Consider the following 19917-nt stretch of genomic DNA (forward strand, 5'->3'; position numbering starts at 1 on the left):
ATAACTCATTATTTTTAACGATAAATGAGTATAATGCTAGTCTCATAAAATTTATATACTAAATTATTAATAGTCGTTCTATGGTGAGAGTGCCATACATAGACCATATATGTGGACTTTCATATTAGCCACATGATTTATCTAACTTAAGTTTAATGAAACAACCGATAAAAAAAATGTTTAATGAAATGATCTTATGGCTCAAGATGGTCCTTATATGAAATGTTTTGAATAATGCAAAATCTATAGTGAGGCCGTATCCAGCAATGGGCTATATCCCAAATATAGCCCTACATTAATGTAAAACCCATATGCAGTCATGGGCCAAATAAAATTTTGGCCGGGCCAAATGTAGCCCAGCTTTGGCCTAGACCAAATTTATAGTGGACCCCATTCATGTGCTTTTCAACAACCAATCATTAAAGCACTCCCCACTCTCCTTTCTGAAAATAATAAAATATGAAGGACCTTAAAATATAGCCATGCATGGCTAGAGATAGAAAAATTTAGCCATACACTATTCTTTAAAAAATTAATATTTTGGGGGGGTAAATTTTTAGCCACGGACTACATTTATCTCTATGGCTGGAGATGGCCTAAGTGTGCCTAATATGAAGGTCCACATTAGGGGGTTGAGGAGTCCATATATCGCACCCTTACTATAGAATTTCACATTGAGTAATAAGCCCAAGGTGCATACGCCAGGCCGAAATTTGATCAAGTTAATATGGGCCAAATCAAGCTACAATGGGCCAGGCCCAAACCACATTTTTACAACGTGTGACGAAGCGGTGTCGTTTGGTAACTTCCAATTCACGTTCCCTCCAAAATATTGAAACTCTCCCTCCACAGCCCCAACGAATCTTTTTTGACCTCCAAAATTTTCAGTTACACACACAAACACCGAAACTGTCTTTGCCTGATACATTCTTCTTCTACAACAAAATTCACAAGACACAGAGGACAGAGAGAGAGATCCAAACCATGTCAAATCGCCAAGACGACCTTGATCTCCTTCTCTCTCTTCAAGATAGGGTTTTGGAAACCCCTCCTGGTTCACCTTCCCATTCGGCAGGTATATCCCAACTATTTTTCTTTTCTTTTCAATTTTTATGAATATTTTTTAATTGGGTTGCTCATTTTCGGTGAAAATCTTGGAAATTCGATCTGGGGTATCTCTCAATTTGTTGAAAAGTTTAATGGGTCTCTCTCAATTCCTTGAAAAGTTTAATGGGTCTCTCTCAATTCCTTGAAAAGTTTAATGGGTCTATATCAATACTTCATTTTTACTTTTTGCAGGCTACTTATCGGACGATGAATTTACGGGCCAAAGAGGGCCGGTGGACATGTCCGTGTTCAGGGACGCCGTCGAGGACTGCCTTGATTACGAGCCTAAACCGGTTCAGAAGACTGGGAAATTGAACCGGCCCAGTGCCTCCACTGATCCAGAAGTTGAGAAATTTTCGGGTTTGCGAATCAGGTAATCCCAATACTTGTACATGATGCACATTGTAAGAATTAATGTGAGGAAACTTGGACGTTGTGTTTGAGTTGTTTATCTTTTTTTCTTTTCGTACAGGAAGCAGTTGATAACTCCTTTAGAGCTTAATGATCACTTTTCAGACATCCGTTTTGTTCGGTTATACGCCATAAAGTAATCTTCTTGCTTTTCACATGTTTGCATATTTAGGAATTGTTTGGTTAGAAACTTTAGAGTGATATTCTATTTTTCAGAAACCAAAATCAATTTTATTGTACATGTTCAAACTATGATTGAATTGGGTTGTGATATACATTTTTTAAATGGGCTTTTCTAGGAATTTGCTGCGTGGGGATACTCTTTCAGGCTGTTGGGCAACTGTTGGAGTATTGACTGAGAAGGGGAATCCAAAAACTAGTTCCACAGGGAAGAGTTATTCTATATGGAAATTTGGGTGTTTGGATGAAGATACCATTTCTGTTTTCTTGTTTGGTGATGCTTATGAGATGAACTGCAAAGAGCAGGCTGGAATGGTGTTTGCGCTACTTAATTGCACCGTACGCAAGGATGCTATGGTATTAATTTGTCAATCAGTGTTTTTCTTTTATTGACCTTTTCTTCTTATATCACTAAAGATGACTTTTCTTTAATCTGTTTATGAAGGGTGGTGGTTTTTCTTTGAGTGTGTATTCAGCCAATCAAATGCTGAAGATGGGCACTTCAGTTGATTATGGAGTTTGCAAAGGGAAAAGAAAGGATGGAATGGCTTGTACTGTAGTCATAAACAAGTATGTAAGATCCTGTTCTTTGATCACCTTAATTCAAAGGCAGATGGTTATAATCACTGCCATCTGACTGTTATCTTCACTAAGATATTGAGGTTTATGTTATGAATCATCTTTAACCCTAATCAAGGGCACTGGATAAACATCTATACATACACATCAGTGCTTTCATATAGAATTTTGTCACAAAAAGATATTTGCGTAATAAGTTGCACCATATAGATGCTCTTTTACCAGAAACCAGATACATAAACCAAGTGAAAAATAATCTTTTGGTGATCTCCATATGAGCACAATCTAGTATGGTGTCTTTAAGCACTTTCTATGGTTTTGCCAACCAATAAAGTTTTGTATCATTATGTACGTCTACATTTGCAGTAGTTTTGTACCATTTATTTCTTAATATTTTTAACACTGGTTCCTCATGTTATCTCAGACGCCGTGGAATATATTGTAAATTTCATAAATCGGTAAGCATGTGAATTTAAAGCATTAATCTTTGCTTGCCTGATCCGTCTTCAAGGCGAACTTATTAATATTTCCTGTATCTCTAATTTCTTCAGAAAGAATCACAGAAATATTCCACGATGACAATGCGAACTGAGCTCAATGGAGGGTAAGTGATGAATGCTTTGCATGATCTGGTTCTCTTAAATCTAGACTTCACATTTGTGTTATGAAATGACCCCCTTTGTATAATATGTTTTAGTTTATTTAACTTGGTGGTATATTTCATTTGATTATGCATATTTTTTTAATGCTACCAGGAACTTGCGAACAGCATTTCGGACTCCTCACAGTAGAGAAGGGATTTTTATGGTTGATCCTCTATCTGACAGAACAAACGCGTGCAAGCGTAAGCAGCCAGTGAAGCTATTGTCAGTGGAAGGGCTCAAGAAGGCATTAAGGTTTGTCATAGTCAGCATAGGAAAGAAAAATATTTAAGCATCATTTGATTATGAAGCAATTCAGCAATGCTCTTTAGTTGCCAATGATACAACGCCTTCTCATCTTGTAAATTATATTAATCCATCACCATCTAGAAACCAGAGAACATAATTGCTCTCACATTTATACTTGCAAGATGTGCAACCAGAAATGAAATCCAAAAAGGTGTTATATAAAAGACATGCGATTTTTTTATGGTAAGTTTTATAGGATTCTGTCAAATGGTCTGATCAGTGATTTGTATGAACAGCAATGCAGGTAAAGTGACTACAAATACACACTCACAAGGAATAAGGTTTTTGGCTGAGATGACAGGTTAAGTGTATGATCCCTCTATGCTCTTGCTGGCAGTGTTGTGTGCAATTTCCTCATTAGATACCTTTGCAATGCAGGGAAGACAGATCCGAAACATGCGATTAAAACTTCAAAAATGCAAAGCAAACCGATCTCCAGTTTAGAGAAGAGGTGATTCATATATAAGATTATTTTACAATGTTTTTATTTGTACAATGTAACTTGTTCTTTTTCCTTGTTACTGAAGATTTGTTTATTGTCCTCAGGAAGCCATCTAGTATAATCATGGATCCATCTGCAGTCATAAAAAACCAGCAAATGGATTCAAAAAGAATGAAAACTGGGAAGGAGAAAATTTTGATAGACAAAACAAAGGAGGGCATGGGAAAGATGATTGAATTAGAGTATATAAGCTCGGATGAAGGATTCTGAGCCTTGGAAGCAGTCACTGTGAACCAAAATTTTGTAAGCCAATACATTTTGGACCCGTTCACTCTTTCAATTGCTTTAAAATGGTAAAGGTTGTGAGCTGACATTTCTTTTTTGTTTTTTAGTGTAACATTAATGAGGGAATTGTTCTATTTATTTATTTTTCCAACCAGAACTGATTCTTCTTATTAGTTAGATAGGTGGAAAAGAAATAGTCAATGAATTTGCTTTCAAATTTTCTTCCCAAGTTTTGAAAACTTTTAGAAAGGAATGAAAAGCTGTATATGCTTCTGTTGTACGTTTCCTTTTTTTCCTTTTTCTTCATGATTTGTTTTTGTTTTGACTTGAACTTGTGACTAGCTTGTTGCCAGGGTTTCTCAATTTTTAGCAGCAACAGTTATCTGAGTCATCTTTGAGTGCTCAATCCTTTGCTTTGTAAGAGTTTGTCTGGTTTTATGATTTTATCTTTAGTTACAGCAACCTTTTGGGTCACGGGTGTTGGCTTGGGCAGTGCATATTATTGATGCCAGATTTGTAGTTTCATATTCTACAAAGTCATGTACAATCGAGACTTATAGCTCAAGTGGTAAATGATAAAGAGTATTAACTCTAAACCCATTTGATGTCCTATGTTCAATTCTTTTATTGTTTGTTTTAAAAAAAAATTCTCATACATCACAATCATTTCTCACACATTATGTCATAAGGTTCACAATTCCAAGCACGTTGTTTGACAACAATCTCTATAGTTAGAGCTATAAGCCAAGCTCTAGGTCAGCACGTGCTAGAAAACTGGAACATTATGTGTTATTTGCTTGGATAAAACTATACAATCATGGCTAACTAGGTCTAGTTCAATAAAAAAAGGATTTTAACTTCTAGATTAGTGGTTTTATATTCGAATTCTCATGACATTTTGATGATATGTGTGAGAAATCTGTCTCTTGCTTATAATTTAAACTTTCACTTTTATTTATTTTTTACAAAAAAGTACACAATCAAGTTATATAAAATTGATTATGGTCTTTATTATGGGTAGGGGACCAAGGTATCTTGACAACGAGCCAGATGTGAAGATGTTGATTTGATAGGAGTTGGAGGGATGGTCATTCATGCACATGCACTTATGGAGAGGGTGTAAATCTCCCCATGTGCTACTCAAAATTGTATGATTTCCCACATTAATTTTGTAGGCATAAATAATTAGGTAATTGGGATTTTCCAAAAAGTTTTTATTATTAAAGTACATGTAGCAAAGATTCTTTCTCCTTTTTCCTAAAGATTATCAATAAAGACAACATCTTCCTTCGCTTAAATTGATAGAGACTGAACCCAAAGGGTCTGGCAAAGATTTCTTTTTTCTTTTTTCCTTTAATTTTGAATATACGTACCAAAACAACAAACAGAATAACATAGAAAAATTAGAGACAGAACCAACTAACTACAAAACAAAACTTTGAAAGAAAGCAAATTAGTTTATTGTGTAGTAGGTGATCAATCCTCCAAGTTTTCAAAATTCCAATCATGGAAAATGCCCACCCTTGAACATGCATTTTAATTTTATTAATTAATTACACCATTGATAAAGAATGCTCATCTACTTCTTAACCCTCCCCCCACGTTGTGTTAAATCTATGAGATGCCATGACAGGGCCTGCAACTAATAGACTGCACCACAACCAAAATATTCTAATCCCATTTTTTTTCCTCCTAAAACTATGCTATATATCTTTCTTTTTTTTAATAATTAAATTATGCTTTTTTTCCTATAACTTCATGATATTATTACTGTAAGAACGCCATTGTAAACATAAAGAAAATACATAACGTTCGCATAATAATAATATTCAACGTCGAGAAAATCTATATATTTTTATATCTTATAATTTGTCTTCCAATAAGTGTGATGTGGTGGGTGGACTGGCCATTAATGGTTCAACCACCTCCATTTTTATTTAAAGAAATGCGTGGTTGCAGAGTAGCATGATGGGTCAATAAACTGAAAGCCAAGCCAAGGACCATCCTAACCAAGTCAAGTCCCTTTTTTTTAACCTTCTACTTGTTTTATTTTTCTCTTTTTGGTCCATAATAGTACACATTATGTCGGGTAAGCTTGAAAGCCAAGGAACCCTAGGACCCCATATTATGATTTTCCATTGATTTGCTTCAGAAGAAAGCAAAATGTTCAAAAGAAAATTTAACATTGCAAATTCAGCCATAAAACTTGTCAGCATCTACCCTAATATGGGTTTTAACTGGCCATCTTTTTTTAGTTTTCATTTTGATCGAACTTGGGCTCACCATTGAAAACGAAATTTGAACACATGCACTCATTTCTCATGCATTCACATCCATCTTATTCACCTTCCTTAATTATGTAACCAACCTCACACTTAGTATCAGTTGTGGTGCTGTTTCGTGGGGCTGTAATGCGTGCCTAAAATTGTGCATCAAACTATGAATTATTTAATCTATTAGGTTAACTACCAAGTTCAAGTTTGAAAACAAAGGCATTGAGCATTTCTAAGTTTTTTATTTGTACAATATTATAGAATTTAGGTCCCAATGGAAGCTGCAGTAACACCCCAAATGCACCTAGCTTAGCTAAAAGTAAAACGTTGGTTGACTTTTGAATATAGTAAACAGCAAATCACGACTAGATATCGAACACATAATTATTATCCTATTTTTGTGAGTTGAACTTAAAACATCTGTAACTGATAAAAACAACTGCCACAAAATCAAATGCTAGATGTTCTCTGCATATATGGTTGAGAATATAAAGTTATTTTGACATATTCTTGAAATGCAGAAAAGGAAAAAGAACAGAGAAATGGAAGAAGGGGAATTGCCAATTTAGGAATGCAGCACTGAGCAGAGAGAGCTTTTATGTTTCACAACCCCACACCACATGCAAACTCGTTTGACAATTGACACCCCCACAATAAGAAACACAGAATAAATCAGATTCAGCCTTCATAACTACATGCCACCAAATTAATAGCCTAATATTCCTTTGTTTCCCCAATAAGTAAACTTCTTCCCAATCAGTCAATGACAGTAAAAAAACATAAAATAAAAGACAAATGCCAGTGATCTTGTGATTTTCTTTTGGATCTTTTGAAATATAAAAGAATGCCCAAGAGGACAAATTGGTTGTTTTGGTTGGTGGAGTTTACTGAGATAGAAAGAAAGGTTGAAAATTTGAAATGGGGCCTGGGATTGAGTCTTTGAGGTACACAGTAACACATTAATATCATACTATTATTATAGCTGGCAAGAGCTGGCTCTTTAGGCCCAGCACCATTCATCTTTGCCTTCCCACATCTCTCTCTTTTTTCTCCTCTCTCTCTCTCTCTCTCTCTCTCTCTTTCTGTGTCTCTCAACTAAACTGGGTTGTGGTGGGGGTTAAGAAACCTCTGCTATAATCTGAATTAGGGTTTTTGTAGAAGCATAAGTTGAAGAAGGAAGGGACAGAGTTGGGAGGAAATGAGTGCCTCCAGGTTCATAAAGTGTGTCACAGTTGGGGACGGAGCGGTGGGCAAGACTTGCATGCTCATCTCCTACACCAGCAACACTTTCCCTACGGTAAAGGACTCTTCTTTCTTTTCTTCTTGTTTTGTTTGATTGCAGAGAGAAAGTTTAAGTCTTTGAGGTTTGTCTTTAGTTGGGTTGCTTAGCTGAGCCTGGTAGGGTAGTTAGGTTCTTCAATGTGGGGTTAATGCAAGATTCTTGAGCACAATTTACTTGCTTTTGTTTGGTTTTCAAGAAAACGTGGGATGAAGAAAGCAAAGCTTTGTTTTTTTCTATTCTGTTTCCTCGTTTGGGTGTTCAGAAGCAAAATCAGGAAATCACATGAAACTTGACTCCCATAGAATCCGAATTTCGGTTTTAGCATGATCAGGGCTTTTATTTGTTGTAGGTCATTCTTTTTAACATTTTCAATTCACCCTGTTTGGTATGTATAATATAGTGAAGAAATCTTAAAATTTCGATCAAGTTTGAGTCTTTATGTTTGAATTGAGCTGATCAGAGCCCTTTATTTTTGTTCACTTTGTTGTGGTGCAGAATTTATTAAGAGGGTTTTCTTGGTTTTGTTCAGTGACGTTGACCCTTTCTATAATTTGTCATTCCTGAACCTGTGTTGAATCATATCTCTGGATTAAGCCTAGTAACTAAGTTGGATAGTAAGCTCAGAAAAATTTCATGTCTACAATTTTCTCTTACTTTTTGTTTATTTTTCTTTCTTTTGTAGAGGCTTCTGTAGCTATGCGTACATATTTCCTTGATTGATCAGAATCACTTAGTAAAAACCTTTCTGCATTATACCTGTTCAATAGACTAGAAGACTGTTCGGTGTAAGGTGCTTTGTGTGATATAAAAAAGTATAGCATGTATGTAACTTTGAGAATTTTCTCATCTATATTTTGCATTGCATGTGATTATTAAGATTCAAAATTTTGCTTTTCGCATTTTTTTTCTGTATGAGATTGAATTTTCTAGAGGATGATTATGATTTTCTGTTTTTGCTTGCAATATGTTGGGGAGCAGGATTATGTGCCAACTGTGTTTGACAATTTCAGTGCAAATGTGGTTGTGGACGGGAGCACTGTTAATTTGGGATTGTGGGATACTGCTGGTTAGTTCAAATCTGAAAAATATTCCTTCTTCATAGTTTTGTCTTTTTCTAAACCTTGGGCCTGATGTTTAAAATTATGGAACAGGACAGGAAGATTACAATAGATTAAGACCACTGAGCTACCGTGGGGCAGATGTCTTCCTACTTGCATTCTCTCTCATAAGTAAGGCCAGCTATGAAAATATTGCCAAGAAAGTAAGACTCACACTATCCTCAGAGTTAATTATTTTCTTTCCCCAAGTTTCTTCAACTATTGTTTGATGTCTAAGTTTGCTGATGAGTTTTTTTTTTTTCTTTTTTTTTTTCTCTCTTTTTCCATTTCAATGTTTAGTGGGTTCCTGAATTGAGGCATTATGCACCTGGTGTTCCAATTATTCTTGTTGGAACTAAGCTTGGTTAGATCTCTACTCCCCTGCTTTCCTTTGTTTCCTATTACGCTACTCGTGATAAATATCAGTTGATTCAACCTTAATTGAGATATTATGTAGCACTTTTGATTTCCCTATGAAGTTCTTTCCTTGGGTATAGATTTGCCTGCTTATGCTAACCTAAGAATTCTGGGGGTGCCATTTAAGTATAATTGTTTCGAGATACAAATGGTTCAAGTGCAGCTTTTGTGTTGTCTGTTTCTGTTTTTTGTACACCTTCTGGGTTGCTTTCTCATGTAATCTGAATTTACTATTAGCTTTTTGAGAATCTCAATGGTAAATTCTTGGTAAAGGTTGCAAGGTTTCATTTGATGAACACTTGTAACTCTCTCTCTCTCTCTCTTACACACATACACACAGATCTTTTGGTCTATACTGACCACCTGTTCAATTTTAGTGGCACTGAAGTTTTTGTCAGGAGGTGCTCTTTGTAAATCCCTTGCAGATCAGCATTTATATATGATAAAATGTAATCATGTACATATGCTGCTACATTTACATGTGCGTTTTGAAATGAAGAGATCTCTCTGCTATAGAGATTAACAGAGGCATAATGAGTATCTTCTGATCGGATCATATCTGATTCTGTGTTGCAGTAGTGATCACATGTACTCTTAGTCCATATCATGTTGTATTGCAGTATCTTACTGGACATAATCTTTATCTTGCCCATTATTTGTGCTTCGCTTCTCATGACTGCTAAATTTTCTTCTTATAGATCTTCGGGATGATAAGCAATTCTTTGTAGATCACCCTGGTGCAGTGCCAATTACCACAGCCCAGGTATTTTCTACTGCAACCTGCGTTATAGTCACAATTTCTTTTCTTAACTATTGTTGTTTATTAAAAAAATTATTCCACAAACTCAGACCAACTAATGGGATTAAGACCTGATTTTCTACATTCCTTTTATTTTGGGGGTTCTTTTTGAAGGGAGAGGAACTAAAGAAGCTGATTGGGGCTCCGGTTTACATCGAGTGTAGTTCAAAAACACAGCAGGTTTGTAACTTCAATTCAAATCACTTGATACCTACAGGGGAAGCACGCCATGATCTCACACTGATGACTATGTTTATGTTAAATACCCTTGTGAATGCAGAATGTGAAAGCAGTCTTTGACGCAGCCATTAAAGTGGTTCTCCAGCCACCAAAACAGAAGAAGAAAAAGAAGAGAAAGGCACAGAAGGCCTGTTCTATATTGTGAGCATGGAAAGAATAGCGTTGGGAAGAAACTGTGACTAATTAGTCATTTATTCATTAATGCTCTTCAGTCCCTGTTATATTTTTCCGTCTGGAGGAAGCAGCAAGCTGGGCATCGTAGTTTCGACTGACAGATGTAGGAGCTCTCTTTATGCATCAAGTCTTTGTTTATGCTGTCAGGGCAGTGTTCTGATTTTATTTGTATATTAATGCTTTGCATTACGTGTTTGTTAGCATGCTGAACCCTCTTCTCTTTGGGTTTGATTTCCCTAATGTATTGTCTCTATATAGTACTGATATTTTACTTTTTAAGCCGTATAAAATCCACGTCTTGTAACTGATTTAGTACACTTCAAATTTCAAGAATATATATAGATGGTTATATTTTCATGACATACAATCTTGAATGTTAGACAGTTTGACATCCTCTATTATCAGGATTGCGGATTGTGAGAGGCCTGACAAACGACCATATTGCCAGCTGACCGGCCTCTCGTAGTTCACAGTACGAATGTCTGCACCTGAATCTTGAATAGGCATATGTATATGCATATATGTGACTGGTTTGAAAGGAAAATTAACCAATCCAAGAATGGTGACACATGATTGAATGAAGAGACTAGAAAGAAAAAGGCAAAACAGAAAGCAGAATCAAGGCAAAGGAAGTGGGACTATCAAGGTCCTTATAAGCTATGGCTAAACTGTGTTTGTGTTTCGTTTGAGAATATTTTCTATATCTTCTTATGCATCCCCCCCACTCATCAACTTCAAAATTGTCCCAGATTCTCAAGAACTGAGCTTTTTGAGCTGAGCACGAATATCTTTTTCTTTTGGGTGGTAAGAGTTGCTCTCATGGCATATAATTGGCCTAAAGATGTTTTCCTTAAAAAACTTAGCCTTCTACTTAAAGTAAGTAAAGCATGCCCTCACAATTAGAATCGATGACCTTCAGTACTTGTTATAAAGAGATTGTGGCATCAATTTCTGCATAACAAAACAATTAGAATTTTGTTTGGTCAGCAGCTGTTTATTTATGATATAGAGAGATTGTGGCAGCAGATAATCTTTGAATTTTTTTTTTCTGTGTCTCTTGATTCTTTTGCTTTCAACTTTGTTTTGGAACTGATTCTGTTCCCACTTTCATCAACCCACAAGAATTCATGAACTTCTCCTTCTCACCTTTCATTAAATACACCAACACCCCAACCTACCATTTTTCAGGGTGTCAATAGATTGTAATTCTTTTGCAAATTAATCCATCCTTCATCCTTCTGTTCAAGTTCTTACTCAAAACCAGGAAGCTTCATCTTTGAAACTGCTTCAATGGCCTCAAAGAGAATATTGAAGGAGCTCAAGGACTTGCAGAGAGATCCACCAACTTCATGCAGTGCAGGTAAAAGAACTGAAAAAAAGAGGGCTTATTGCTTGGAAAATGGATATATATATATATGTAATTTCTTATGGTGTTTTTTCCTTTTTTCAGGTCCTGTGGCTGAGGACATGTTCCATTGGCAAGCAACAATCATTGGTCCAAATGACAGTCCCTATTCAGGGGGTGTGTTCCTTGTAACCATCCATTTTCCACCTGATTATCCTTTCAAACCTCCAAAGGTATATACAACAAATCTATCACCAAATTCTGTTAACAATCTTGCATCATTTTGCCATACAAATATATTCTGATGCTTTGCTGTGGGATACAATAAATAAATCTTTTGCAGGTTGCCTTCAGGACCAAAGTGTTCCATCCAAATATAAACAGCAATGGCAATATCTGTTTGGACATTCTCAAGGAGCAATGGAGTCCAGCACTCACCATATCCAAGGTGACACATATGAGTTTTATGTGGCATTAGACCTTAACATACATGAAACTTATACCATCATTTAGATCGACACGTTTTATGTGTTTTGAGTCAGGAACGGATCAAGAATTTCAAAATAATATCGGTTTAATTGACCTTACATGAAGGAGTTACACATGAATGGGTCTTATGGGTTAATTAGTGTCTCTAATATTATTGTTTTTGTGACATGCAGGTTTTACTGTCGATATGTTCTCTTTTGACCGACCCGAACCCTGATGACCCTCTTGTTCCGGAAATTGCTCATATGTGCAAGACTGACAAAGTCAAATATGAGTCAACAGCTCGGAGCTGGACCCAGAAGTATGCCATGGGCTAATTAATTAATTAAGACCCTAATTAATCTTGTTTAAAAAATATATATCCAGCTTCTATATTACTATAACTTGTCTTATATATATTGAATTGAGGCCCCCAAATTGTAATTTGACCTCCTTTGCTTGAACATGAATATTATGGCTGCCAAGTTTTTGAAGCTACACTTCAACATTACTGTTGTTTTCTTGCTTGGAAGAATTTTCATAATTATGATTGAACTTTTAATTTAATCACATGTTGATTATCGTTGGTGAGACTCGAACGCGTTTTTCGGCTCATAAGCAAAGCCCATTGGACCCATTGCAATAATTGGGCTTTGGCCCAAAGAAAAGCCCATTGAAAGAAATAGCCACAGAAATGGGCACATTCTGCTTATGATCTTAGTCTTAATAATAGTTCATATATATATATATAAAGCAAAAGACACAGAATGATGAAACATTTAAAATATTATAAAATTTCCTTGGTTAATGCAAACATTAAGAATTGAAATTATTAATTAAATGATAATAATATAATAAATTCACATTTTTTCATATTAAAAAAATAATAAAAGAAAAAGAAAAATCAGATAATTGATCCTATTTCTTAATTAATTTTCCGTCATTATCCATTCGGTTAGGAATCAAAGTCGTCATTCTTCTTTTGCAAATCGCTTTCTCACTTACCAATCGAATCTCAGAGGGCCACCAGAGGCCATAATATATAGGTTTTTCCAATATAATTGTAGTTCAATCAATACTCATATGTAACAACTATATAGAATATAAACAATAATGTTACAAGCAATGCATATTAATATAAACGTGCATTAATTAATGCATGCATGAATTCCCATTATTTTCCACGGAATTCAAATTAATCATATTCAAAATCAAATGATGTCATTCATGCCAAAACGAAGAGTTTGATTATGTGCGAGCGTACGTGTTTATCTTCTTTCGTTGCTATCTATATCGTTGATATTATTATTATAGAAAGGAAGGTTAGTAGGTTTTATATATCTTCTTGACCTACCATATATTCTCCTAACAAATAATTTCTTTGCATGGCTCCAAAAAATGGTGATGTAGCACCATACTCCATTGGGAAGAGCAGTTAGCTCCCTTTGTTAGACCAATAAAACGTGGTGGAAAGTGGAAACCCTACTTAATTTCTTAATTACGAGCTTAATTATGATAGGCTTTTGCCCAAATGGGTTTAGGACGATCCATTTCCAAATAAATAAGTTTAGAAGTTGTTCCACAGTTTCCTAATGTAATTTAGCGAACCAATTTCAGTTCAAAATCTACTCGAATAATGTGTTTGATTTTTCTATTTGACTTTGTGGATGCATCTTTTTTATTTTATGTTATTTAAATTTAGTACTTTTCAAATTAAAAAATAAAAATTTATATATTGTACGATTTAGAAATATGATATGTAAAGAAAATTGGTAAGTTTAGTTCAATAACTTTTGATTTAGTAGTTGGTCATGATTAAATGTTCAATATCATGTTTAGAAGTATAATGCGTGTGATGTGTACGATATTTGTAGCTACTTTATATAAATTTTGATTTGAGCATGGTAATTACAGTAACTACTTGGGTGGTACATACTTTTTTTTGTTGAGAAATTCTAAGATTGCATTCATAATTTAGTTTTTTTAAAAAGCTATTAGCCACAAAATGACCAATACAAACTAGTCACAAAGGACTATTACAATAACAGAGCGGTTTAACATCAAAAGTAAGACAATTTAGCGCGTCTTCACTAATAATCACGAATAATCGAAGAAACTCTAGCATAGACATCCCAACTAATTTTGCAAACTCAAAATAATCAAAAAGAGACAAAACTTGAAAAAACCAAACCATAACAATACAAATAAAACTCTCATAAAGGAGAGATGAACAGTTTTCACAAAACGATAGGTAAAAACTACACAGAGAGCCCAAATAGTCTCTGTAACTTATTCCAAATATAAAGAAACGACAAAAAGAATAGTGATGGAGATCCAATATCGAAATGCAGATTTTACATACTTTAGAATATAATCTTTGTATTTGTGTAATTTAATTTAACAAAAAAATTAAGTGCATACCAATTTTTTATTTTTTTTATTGTAACATGCGTATTACGTGATCAGTTATTATGATAGCATCGTTGCACATTATACATACAATGTATCACACCTTCCATCAAGCGTTAAACATGAAATTTGGTCCAAAAAGATAGAAAAGTTGATTCTATAACTGTTGATTGGATGGATTGCTATCATCTCATGTCAATGGGTCATACATTTACTTGTCCTAGCACATATGTTCCATGTGTTGCCCTACCATCCTTTTGTCGGTAGATTCTGAAAAGATGTGGGGACACGTGGATGAAGCAGACATCGGAACAATCAAATTAGCAGGAAAAAAAAAAAAGCATCCACACGAAATACTTTCAAATGCAGGTGGCCTTTTAGAAACAAGAACAAAGAGAATATAGCTTCGACCATAAAAAAGGGAGAGAGAATATAGCTTAGAAGACCTATAAATTTTTCCAATCCACCCTACTATAGTTCCATTCAAACACGGAATAAAACTTTTTCTGTCAAATTATTGACTGCTCTCTTATTTTATCTTTTTTTTTTCTTTCGGCCAAGTCTCATATTGATTAAGTAATTAGAATGAGCGGAAAAAAAAGTTGAAATTAGAATGAGTCAATGATTTGATTTCCTCCATCGAAATTACAAGAAAACATAAATTTCGAGTGAAAAAGTTATATCGCATGATACATCGTGATTAGTCGAAAATAGTAAAAAAGTGTTATTCCTGTTTCACACAAGTGTTTCTTCAAACATGAGCTTAGTCAAGTTAGCTAGAGCAGATGTGCTCGTCATTCTGCACCCGAGTTCGAATTTCCCTCTGCATAATTAGATTAGTTAAAAGTAGATTATCACTTGTATATAATAAAAAAAAATCAAGTTTCATCTTGTAATTTCATAATACCAGCTACTTTCAATTCTACAAAGTCTTAATCTCAAAAACAGACCACTAATTAATTAAATCTCCAAAAGACTATTGCATTTAACTCATAGACATGACCAAAGCTAATTTAGGATTTATTAGGAACAAACCCAATTGAAAATAAATACGCCAATAATTTTCCTCCAAGAGTAACATGATAACATCCTCCAAAATGTTTGATGTGACTGCCATATTAAACCTGCACCATCACTCCTTTTTTTTTTCTTTTTTTTTTTTGAAATTTTTTCTTTGCTCAGCAGTCGTTTATTTACTTTATTTGTGTCAATTAATTAATAATCTTTTTTCTTGGTCAATAAATAAATAATTAATTATGATTAGTTGAATTTAAATAAGAAGTGGTACGGCAACGGCCGTCTACAGCCTCCTGTTTTCGTTAATCCGAGAAAACTGGTTGAAGCCCGCATGTCCTCTTTTGTCGCATTTCTGGGATTTCCCGAGAAAACTGCTGCTTTTTAACGGCCTCAAATAAGCTCTTCAATTTCTACTTTCACTTTAAACAAGAACCAAAGCCAAACCAGAAATCAAAACAAATAAAAAAAAATAAAAAAGAGAAGGGCTTTGTCCACTTTTGGCGGGAATTCACTCTCTCGCCGACACAATTCCCAAAACCCAGCATTTTTTTTGTTCTTGTTTTCCTTTTTCAGAATATTTGTTTTTGTTTTTTAAAAGCACCCATTTGCTTATCTAAGCTTTTTTCGTCAGCTTAGCACTTTATTTTGTTAATAGTTATTTTGAATTCTGGGTGTTGAATTTAGTTGCAGTAGGTAGGCTGCTGATGCTACTTGGGGGCATTGGTTTTTAAAACAACATGTTGGGATTTAGCCACGAGTGGGTACAAGATTTTTTAGGTACGTGTTATTTTGTCTGGTCGCATTTATCTTCTTCTTGATTCTGCTTTCTTTTCATGGTTTTCTTCCTTTTTTTTATATGAAAGGACTTTAATTTTCAAATGGGATTTGTTTGAATTTTATAAATCTGCTATATTTTAATGGGATTCTATGTGTTGATGGGCACCATTTATATCCACAAGTGGCAGCTCCGGAAATGTTATGTTGTAATGGAACATTGGTTTTTCTGGTTTCTTCTGGGCTGAGTTACCATGGTGGCTTTTTTGTTGTTGCAGGGGTTGAGATGTTAAATTCAAGAAGTGGGAAGTTTGAAAGCCAGAAAACGTTTATAGAAATTTTGAGATTGTGATAGAAAGAGAAAGAGGGGGGAGAGAGATTTTATCAGAGGCATAAACATAAGAGCACAATGATACTTGAGGAGGTGTTCAAGGATCTTATAAAGAAGAAGAAGAAGAAGAAGAAGAATGTTGTGTTGGTTGGGATTCCAATTGGTAGCCAGAGTAGAGAGCTGCTCGGCTGGGCTCTGGTGAAAGTCGCTGAACCCGGAGATTGCGTCATTGCAGTTCATGTCTGTCGAAGTTCTGGTAATGCCTGCAGATATAGTTTCATTTGCATATGTGTTCCTTTGTTATACTCGTAAATAAAATGTTATGTTTCTGTCAATCTGAACTATCAATTAGGTAAATCTTTTTTATATGTGTAGTTCCGATTGAGAGTCCGACAACATAACATGTCATTAAATAACATTATGTGTTATGTTAATGAGTACAGATTTCGCCTCGAAAGCCAAGACGATATTGGATGGTTACCTAGAGGGTTATGAGGGGCTATGTGATATGAAAAAGGTTCATACTTCTTAATCCTTGTTCATTACTCTTGCACTATTTCATATGTTGGAAAATTTGAGATTGATTATGGACTGTCATACTTAAAATTTCAGGTAGACCTCACCACTCAGGTCTTGACAGGAAGGTCAATCCAAAAAGCTCTAGTTAGAGAGGCAAAGAACCATGCTACTCTGGCCATAGTTGTAGGCACAAGCAAGCCAAACACTCTTGGGTAAGGGAGAGAGTTTGGAACTGAAGAAAAACTCGCATTGGTTTTAATGTACGTGATTCTTTTCTGATTACTCTAAGCAGGATTCATTTGCAGGGGTTGGGATTCTACGGCAAAATTCTGTGCTAAGAAATTGCCACCAACCACTGATGTTGTGGCCATCCACAATGGGAAAATTGTGTTCAGAAGGTGCACCAGTAATCAACTACCAGGTTGGTCTTTTAAGTCCAAGAAAATACCCCACCAGTAGGTCTCTCATGAATACTAAATTGTGTTTCGGTTATGGTAGGTTTCACAGGTGACCCAAGGCCAAGTCTTTCTCAGATTGAAAATCTCACTTCTAAAGGAAGCTCATCTGAGTTTGGTGACTTTGAGGAAGATACAGAAACTGTGAAATCATTTTCTGATATGGCTCAGAGCTCCCAAGATGGTTCAAAGCATAGTAGTGAAGACTTGAAGAACGAACACAAGAGAGTCCCTTGTAGATCAACTTCACTTGGTGCAGGAGAGCATGTGGGCAAGAGCCTTGGCTGGCCCCTACTCCGCAGAGCGACTTCTGCGAATCCACAATTCCCAGCCCCAAGAGACATGTCTGTGGTACAATGGGTGATGAGCTTACCAGACCGTTCTCCACAGCAGTCTCCTCAATGTTCAACTATCAAAGAAAATCCTTTTGAAAGAGGTATTAGTGACATTGTTGATGAGGTTATCAAGGATAGTTGTTCTGATTTGGATGAGCTACCAGAAAAGTTAAAGCGTCTCCTGGAAACAAACTCATCTGGTTGCAGATGGTTCAGTCATGAGGTTCTGAAAAATTCCACTTCTCAATTCTCCTCAGGTTTTTAACATATACTTTCTCCTGAGAGTTCCTTTTCTTTAACTTCCCGTCTCTCTATTTAGACTTTTGAGTATCTCTCTATCTAACTTCCTCTTCTTCTAGCAGAAAATCTTATTGGGAAAGGAGGATGCAACCTTGTGTTCAAGGGAACTCTTGCAGATGGCAAGCAAGTGGCAGTAAAGCTGATGAAGTCATCCAAAGAAGCATGGACGGATTTTGCCCATGAAGTTGATATCGTCTCCTCATTGAAGCACGAACACATTTTGCCTCTGCTTGGTTTCTGCATTGAAGACAATGTTCTAATCTCTGTTTATGATTTCTTGCCTAAAGGAAGCTTAGAGGGAAATTTACATGGTAAAGTTTAACTACTCTAGTCGTCTTTCATTTGCTTGGTAAAAATTGTCATAAACCATGTTGATTTCAAAATGAAAGGTGATGCAGGCAAGAACATAGGCAAATCCGTATTGCCGTGGGAAGTCAGATTTAATGTTGCTGTTGGGATTGCTGAATCCCTCAATTACCTGCACAACGAATGTTCTCCACCGGTTATTCACAGAGATGTCAAGTCTTCAAACATTCTTCTCACCAAAGAGTTTGTACCACAGGTACTGGTTAACCAAATGGTGTTTAAAACATGATCACAACCTTATGACATTGTTTAATTGCTTGCATCTATGTGACAGTTATCTGATTTTGGCCTTGCAATATGGGGACCAACAACTACATCTTTTCTGACTGAATGTGATGTGGTTGGAACATTTGGTTATCTTGCTCCTGAATATTTCATGTATGGAAAGATCAGTGACAAGATTGATGTCTATGCCTTTGGTGTGGTCCTGCTTGAATTATTATCAGGAAGAAAACCAATTGGCTCTGAGACTCCCAAGGAACAAGAAAGCTTGGTCATGTGGGTAAGAGCCACCTCCATATTTTGATTGTTTTTATTTGATTCCTTGTAACTATTTTGGATAAATTACATTGAATTACATCTCAGGCAAAGCCTAAAATAGATAGAGGGGATGTAAAAGACATACTGGATCCAAGTTTGGGTGGAAAGTTTGATGAGGTTCAGGTGCTGAGAATGGTTCATGCAGCAAAACTCTGCATCACACGCTCAGCTCGGCTTCGTCCTAAAATGAGTGCGGTATGAAAATGTCATATTCTTAGTAATATGTAGGCAATAGGTTTCTGTTTGTATTACTGTAAATGAATTCCAAGTTTCATGCTCTTCTTTTCCTCAGATTCTGAAGCTCTTGAAAGGGGATTCAGATGTTGAAAAGCAAGTGAACTCTCAATCTTTTGATCTGGAGGATTCAGAAATCCATGACGATAATGATGATGATGAAGTTTATCCAAATTCATGTGCAGCGTCACATTTGGGTCTCGCACTGCTTGATGTCGATGATGATACAACATCATTCAGTAGTGCGGAGCGGAGCAACAGCGTTTCTTGGGAAGAATATTTGAAAGGAAGGTGGAGCAGATCATCAAGCTTTGACTAGCTTATTTTGTACTCTCTTGAATTCTTTTTCTCTTGTTTTGTAAGTTTGTCACATACTTGTGCAGACATGAAATTAGCATCTGTACAGCGTAGGGGAAGAAAAATATGTGCACCCAATGGTGGGGTGGATTGTAGATGTAAATAAAATCTAGAAGTGATAGTGTGAAAAGGATGGAAATCTGTAGCTTGTTAGCTTGTCAGAAACTCGGTTTTTCAACATAATCACAGAATGAGATGGAATCTGTAGCTTGTGGGAAATTCAGTTTTCAG

General features: G+C 35.7%; 4 protein-coding genes across 7 annotated transcripts; all 4 read left to right on the forward strand.

Annotated features, from left to right (window-relative positions):
• LOC18766810 (protein MCM10 homolog) lies at positions 884–5377 on the forward strand. 2 transcript variants are annotated; one of them, XM_020569793.1, is made up of 12 exons: positions 884–1075; positions 1300–1480; positions 1580–1654; positions 1818–2055; positions 2144–2268; positions 2702–2735; positions 2829–2881; positions 3033–3173; positions 3464–3528; positions 3606–3678; positions 3774–3972; positions 4976–5377. In XM_020569793.1, exons 1-11 carry the CDS (start codon positions 985–987, stop codon positions 3937–3939), a joined length of 1242 nt encoding a protein of 413 aa, XP_020425382.1. In that variant the 5' UTR covers positions 884–984; the 3' UTR covers positions 3940–3972; positions 4976–5377. The 2 variants fall into 2 exon arrangements, with proteins under 2 accessions (XP_020425382.1, XP_020425381.1); XM_020569792.1 differs by lacking the exon at positions 4976–5377 and having other exon boundaries at positions 3774–4234.
• Positions 7199–10598, forward strand: LOC18766481 (rac-like GTP-binding protein 5). The gene is made up of 7 exons (XM_007200487.2): positions 7199–7524; positions 8488–8575; positions 8661–8770; positions 8907–8970; positions 9722–9786; positions 9937–10002; positions 10103–10598. Exons 1-7 carry the CDS (start codon positions 7426–7428, stop codon positions 10205–10207), a joined length of 597 nt encoding a protein of 198 aa, XP_007200549.1. The 5' UTR covers positions 7199–7425; the 3' UTR covers positions 10208–10598.
• LOC18768558 (ubiquitin-conjugating enzyme E2 28) lies at positions 11158–12555 on the forward strand. 2 transcript variants are annotated; one of them, XM_007201784.2, is made up of 4 exons: positions 11204–11596; positions 11687–11814; positions 11925–12029; positions 12244–12555. In XM_007201784.2, the coding sequence occupies exons 1-4, from the start codon at positions 11527–11529 to the stop codon at positions 12385–12387; spliced, it is 447 nt and encodes a 148-aa protein (XP_007201846.1). In that variant the 5' UTR covers positions 11204–11526; the 3' UTR covers positions 12388–12555. The 2 variants fall into 2 exon arrangements, with proteins under 2 accessions (XP_020425582.1, XP_007201846.1); XM_020569993.1 differs by having other exon boundaries at positions 11158–11814.
• LOC18768063 (probable serine/threonine-protein kinase PBL5) lies at positions 15549–19905 on the forward strand. Of its 2 annotated transcripts, XM_020569991.1 has the most exons (11): positions 15549–16252; positions 16528–16836; positions 17024–17097; positions 17193–17311; positions 17405–17520; positions 17598–18146; positions 18252–18500; positions 18588–18751; positions 18830–19057; positions 19141–19290; positions 19388–19905. In XM_020569991.1, the coding sequence occupies exons 2-11, from the start codon at positions 16659–16661 to the stop codon at positions 19646–19648; spliced, it is 2088 nt and encodes a 695-aa protein (XP_020425580.1). In that variant the 5' UTR covers positions 15549–16252; positions 16528–16658; the 3' UTR covers positions 19649–19905. The 2 variants fall into 2 exon arrangements, with proteins under 2 accessions (XP_020425580.1, XP_007199719.1); XM_007199657.2 differs by lacking the exon at positions 15549–16252 and having other exon boundaries at positions 16301–16836.

This window comes from Prunus persica, chromosome G8, assembly GCF_000346465.2.
Source record: "Prunus persica cultivar Lovell chromosome G8, Prunus_persica_NCBIv2, whole genome shotgun sequence".
Taxonomy (NCBI): Eukaryota; Viridiplantae; Streptophyta; class Magnoliopsida; order Rosales; family Rosaceae; genus Prunus; species Prunus persica.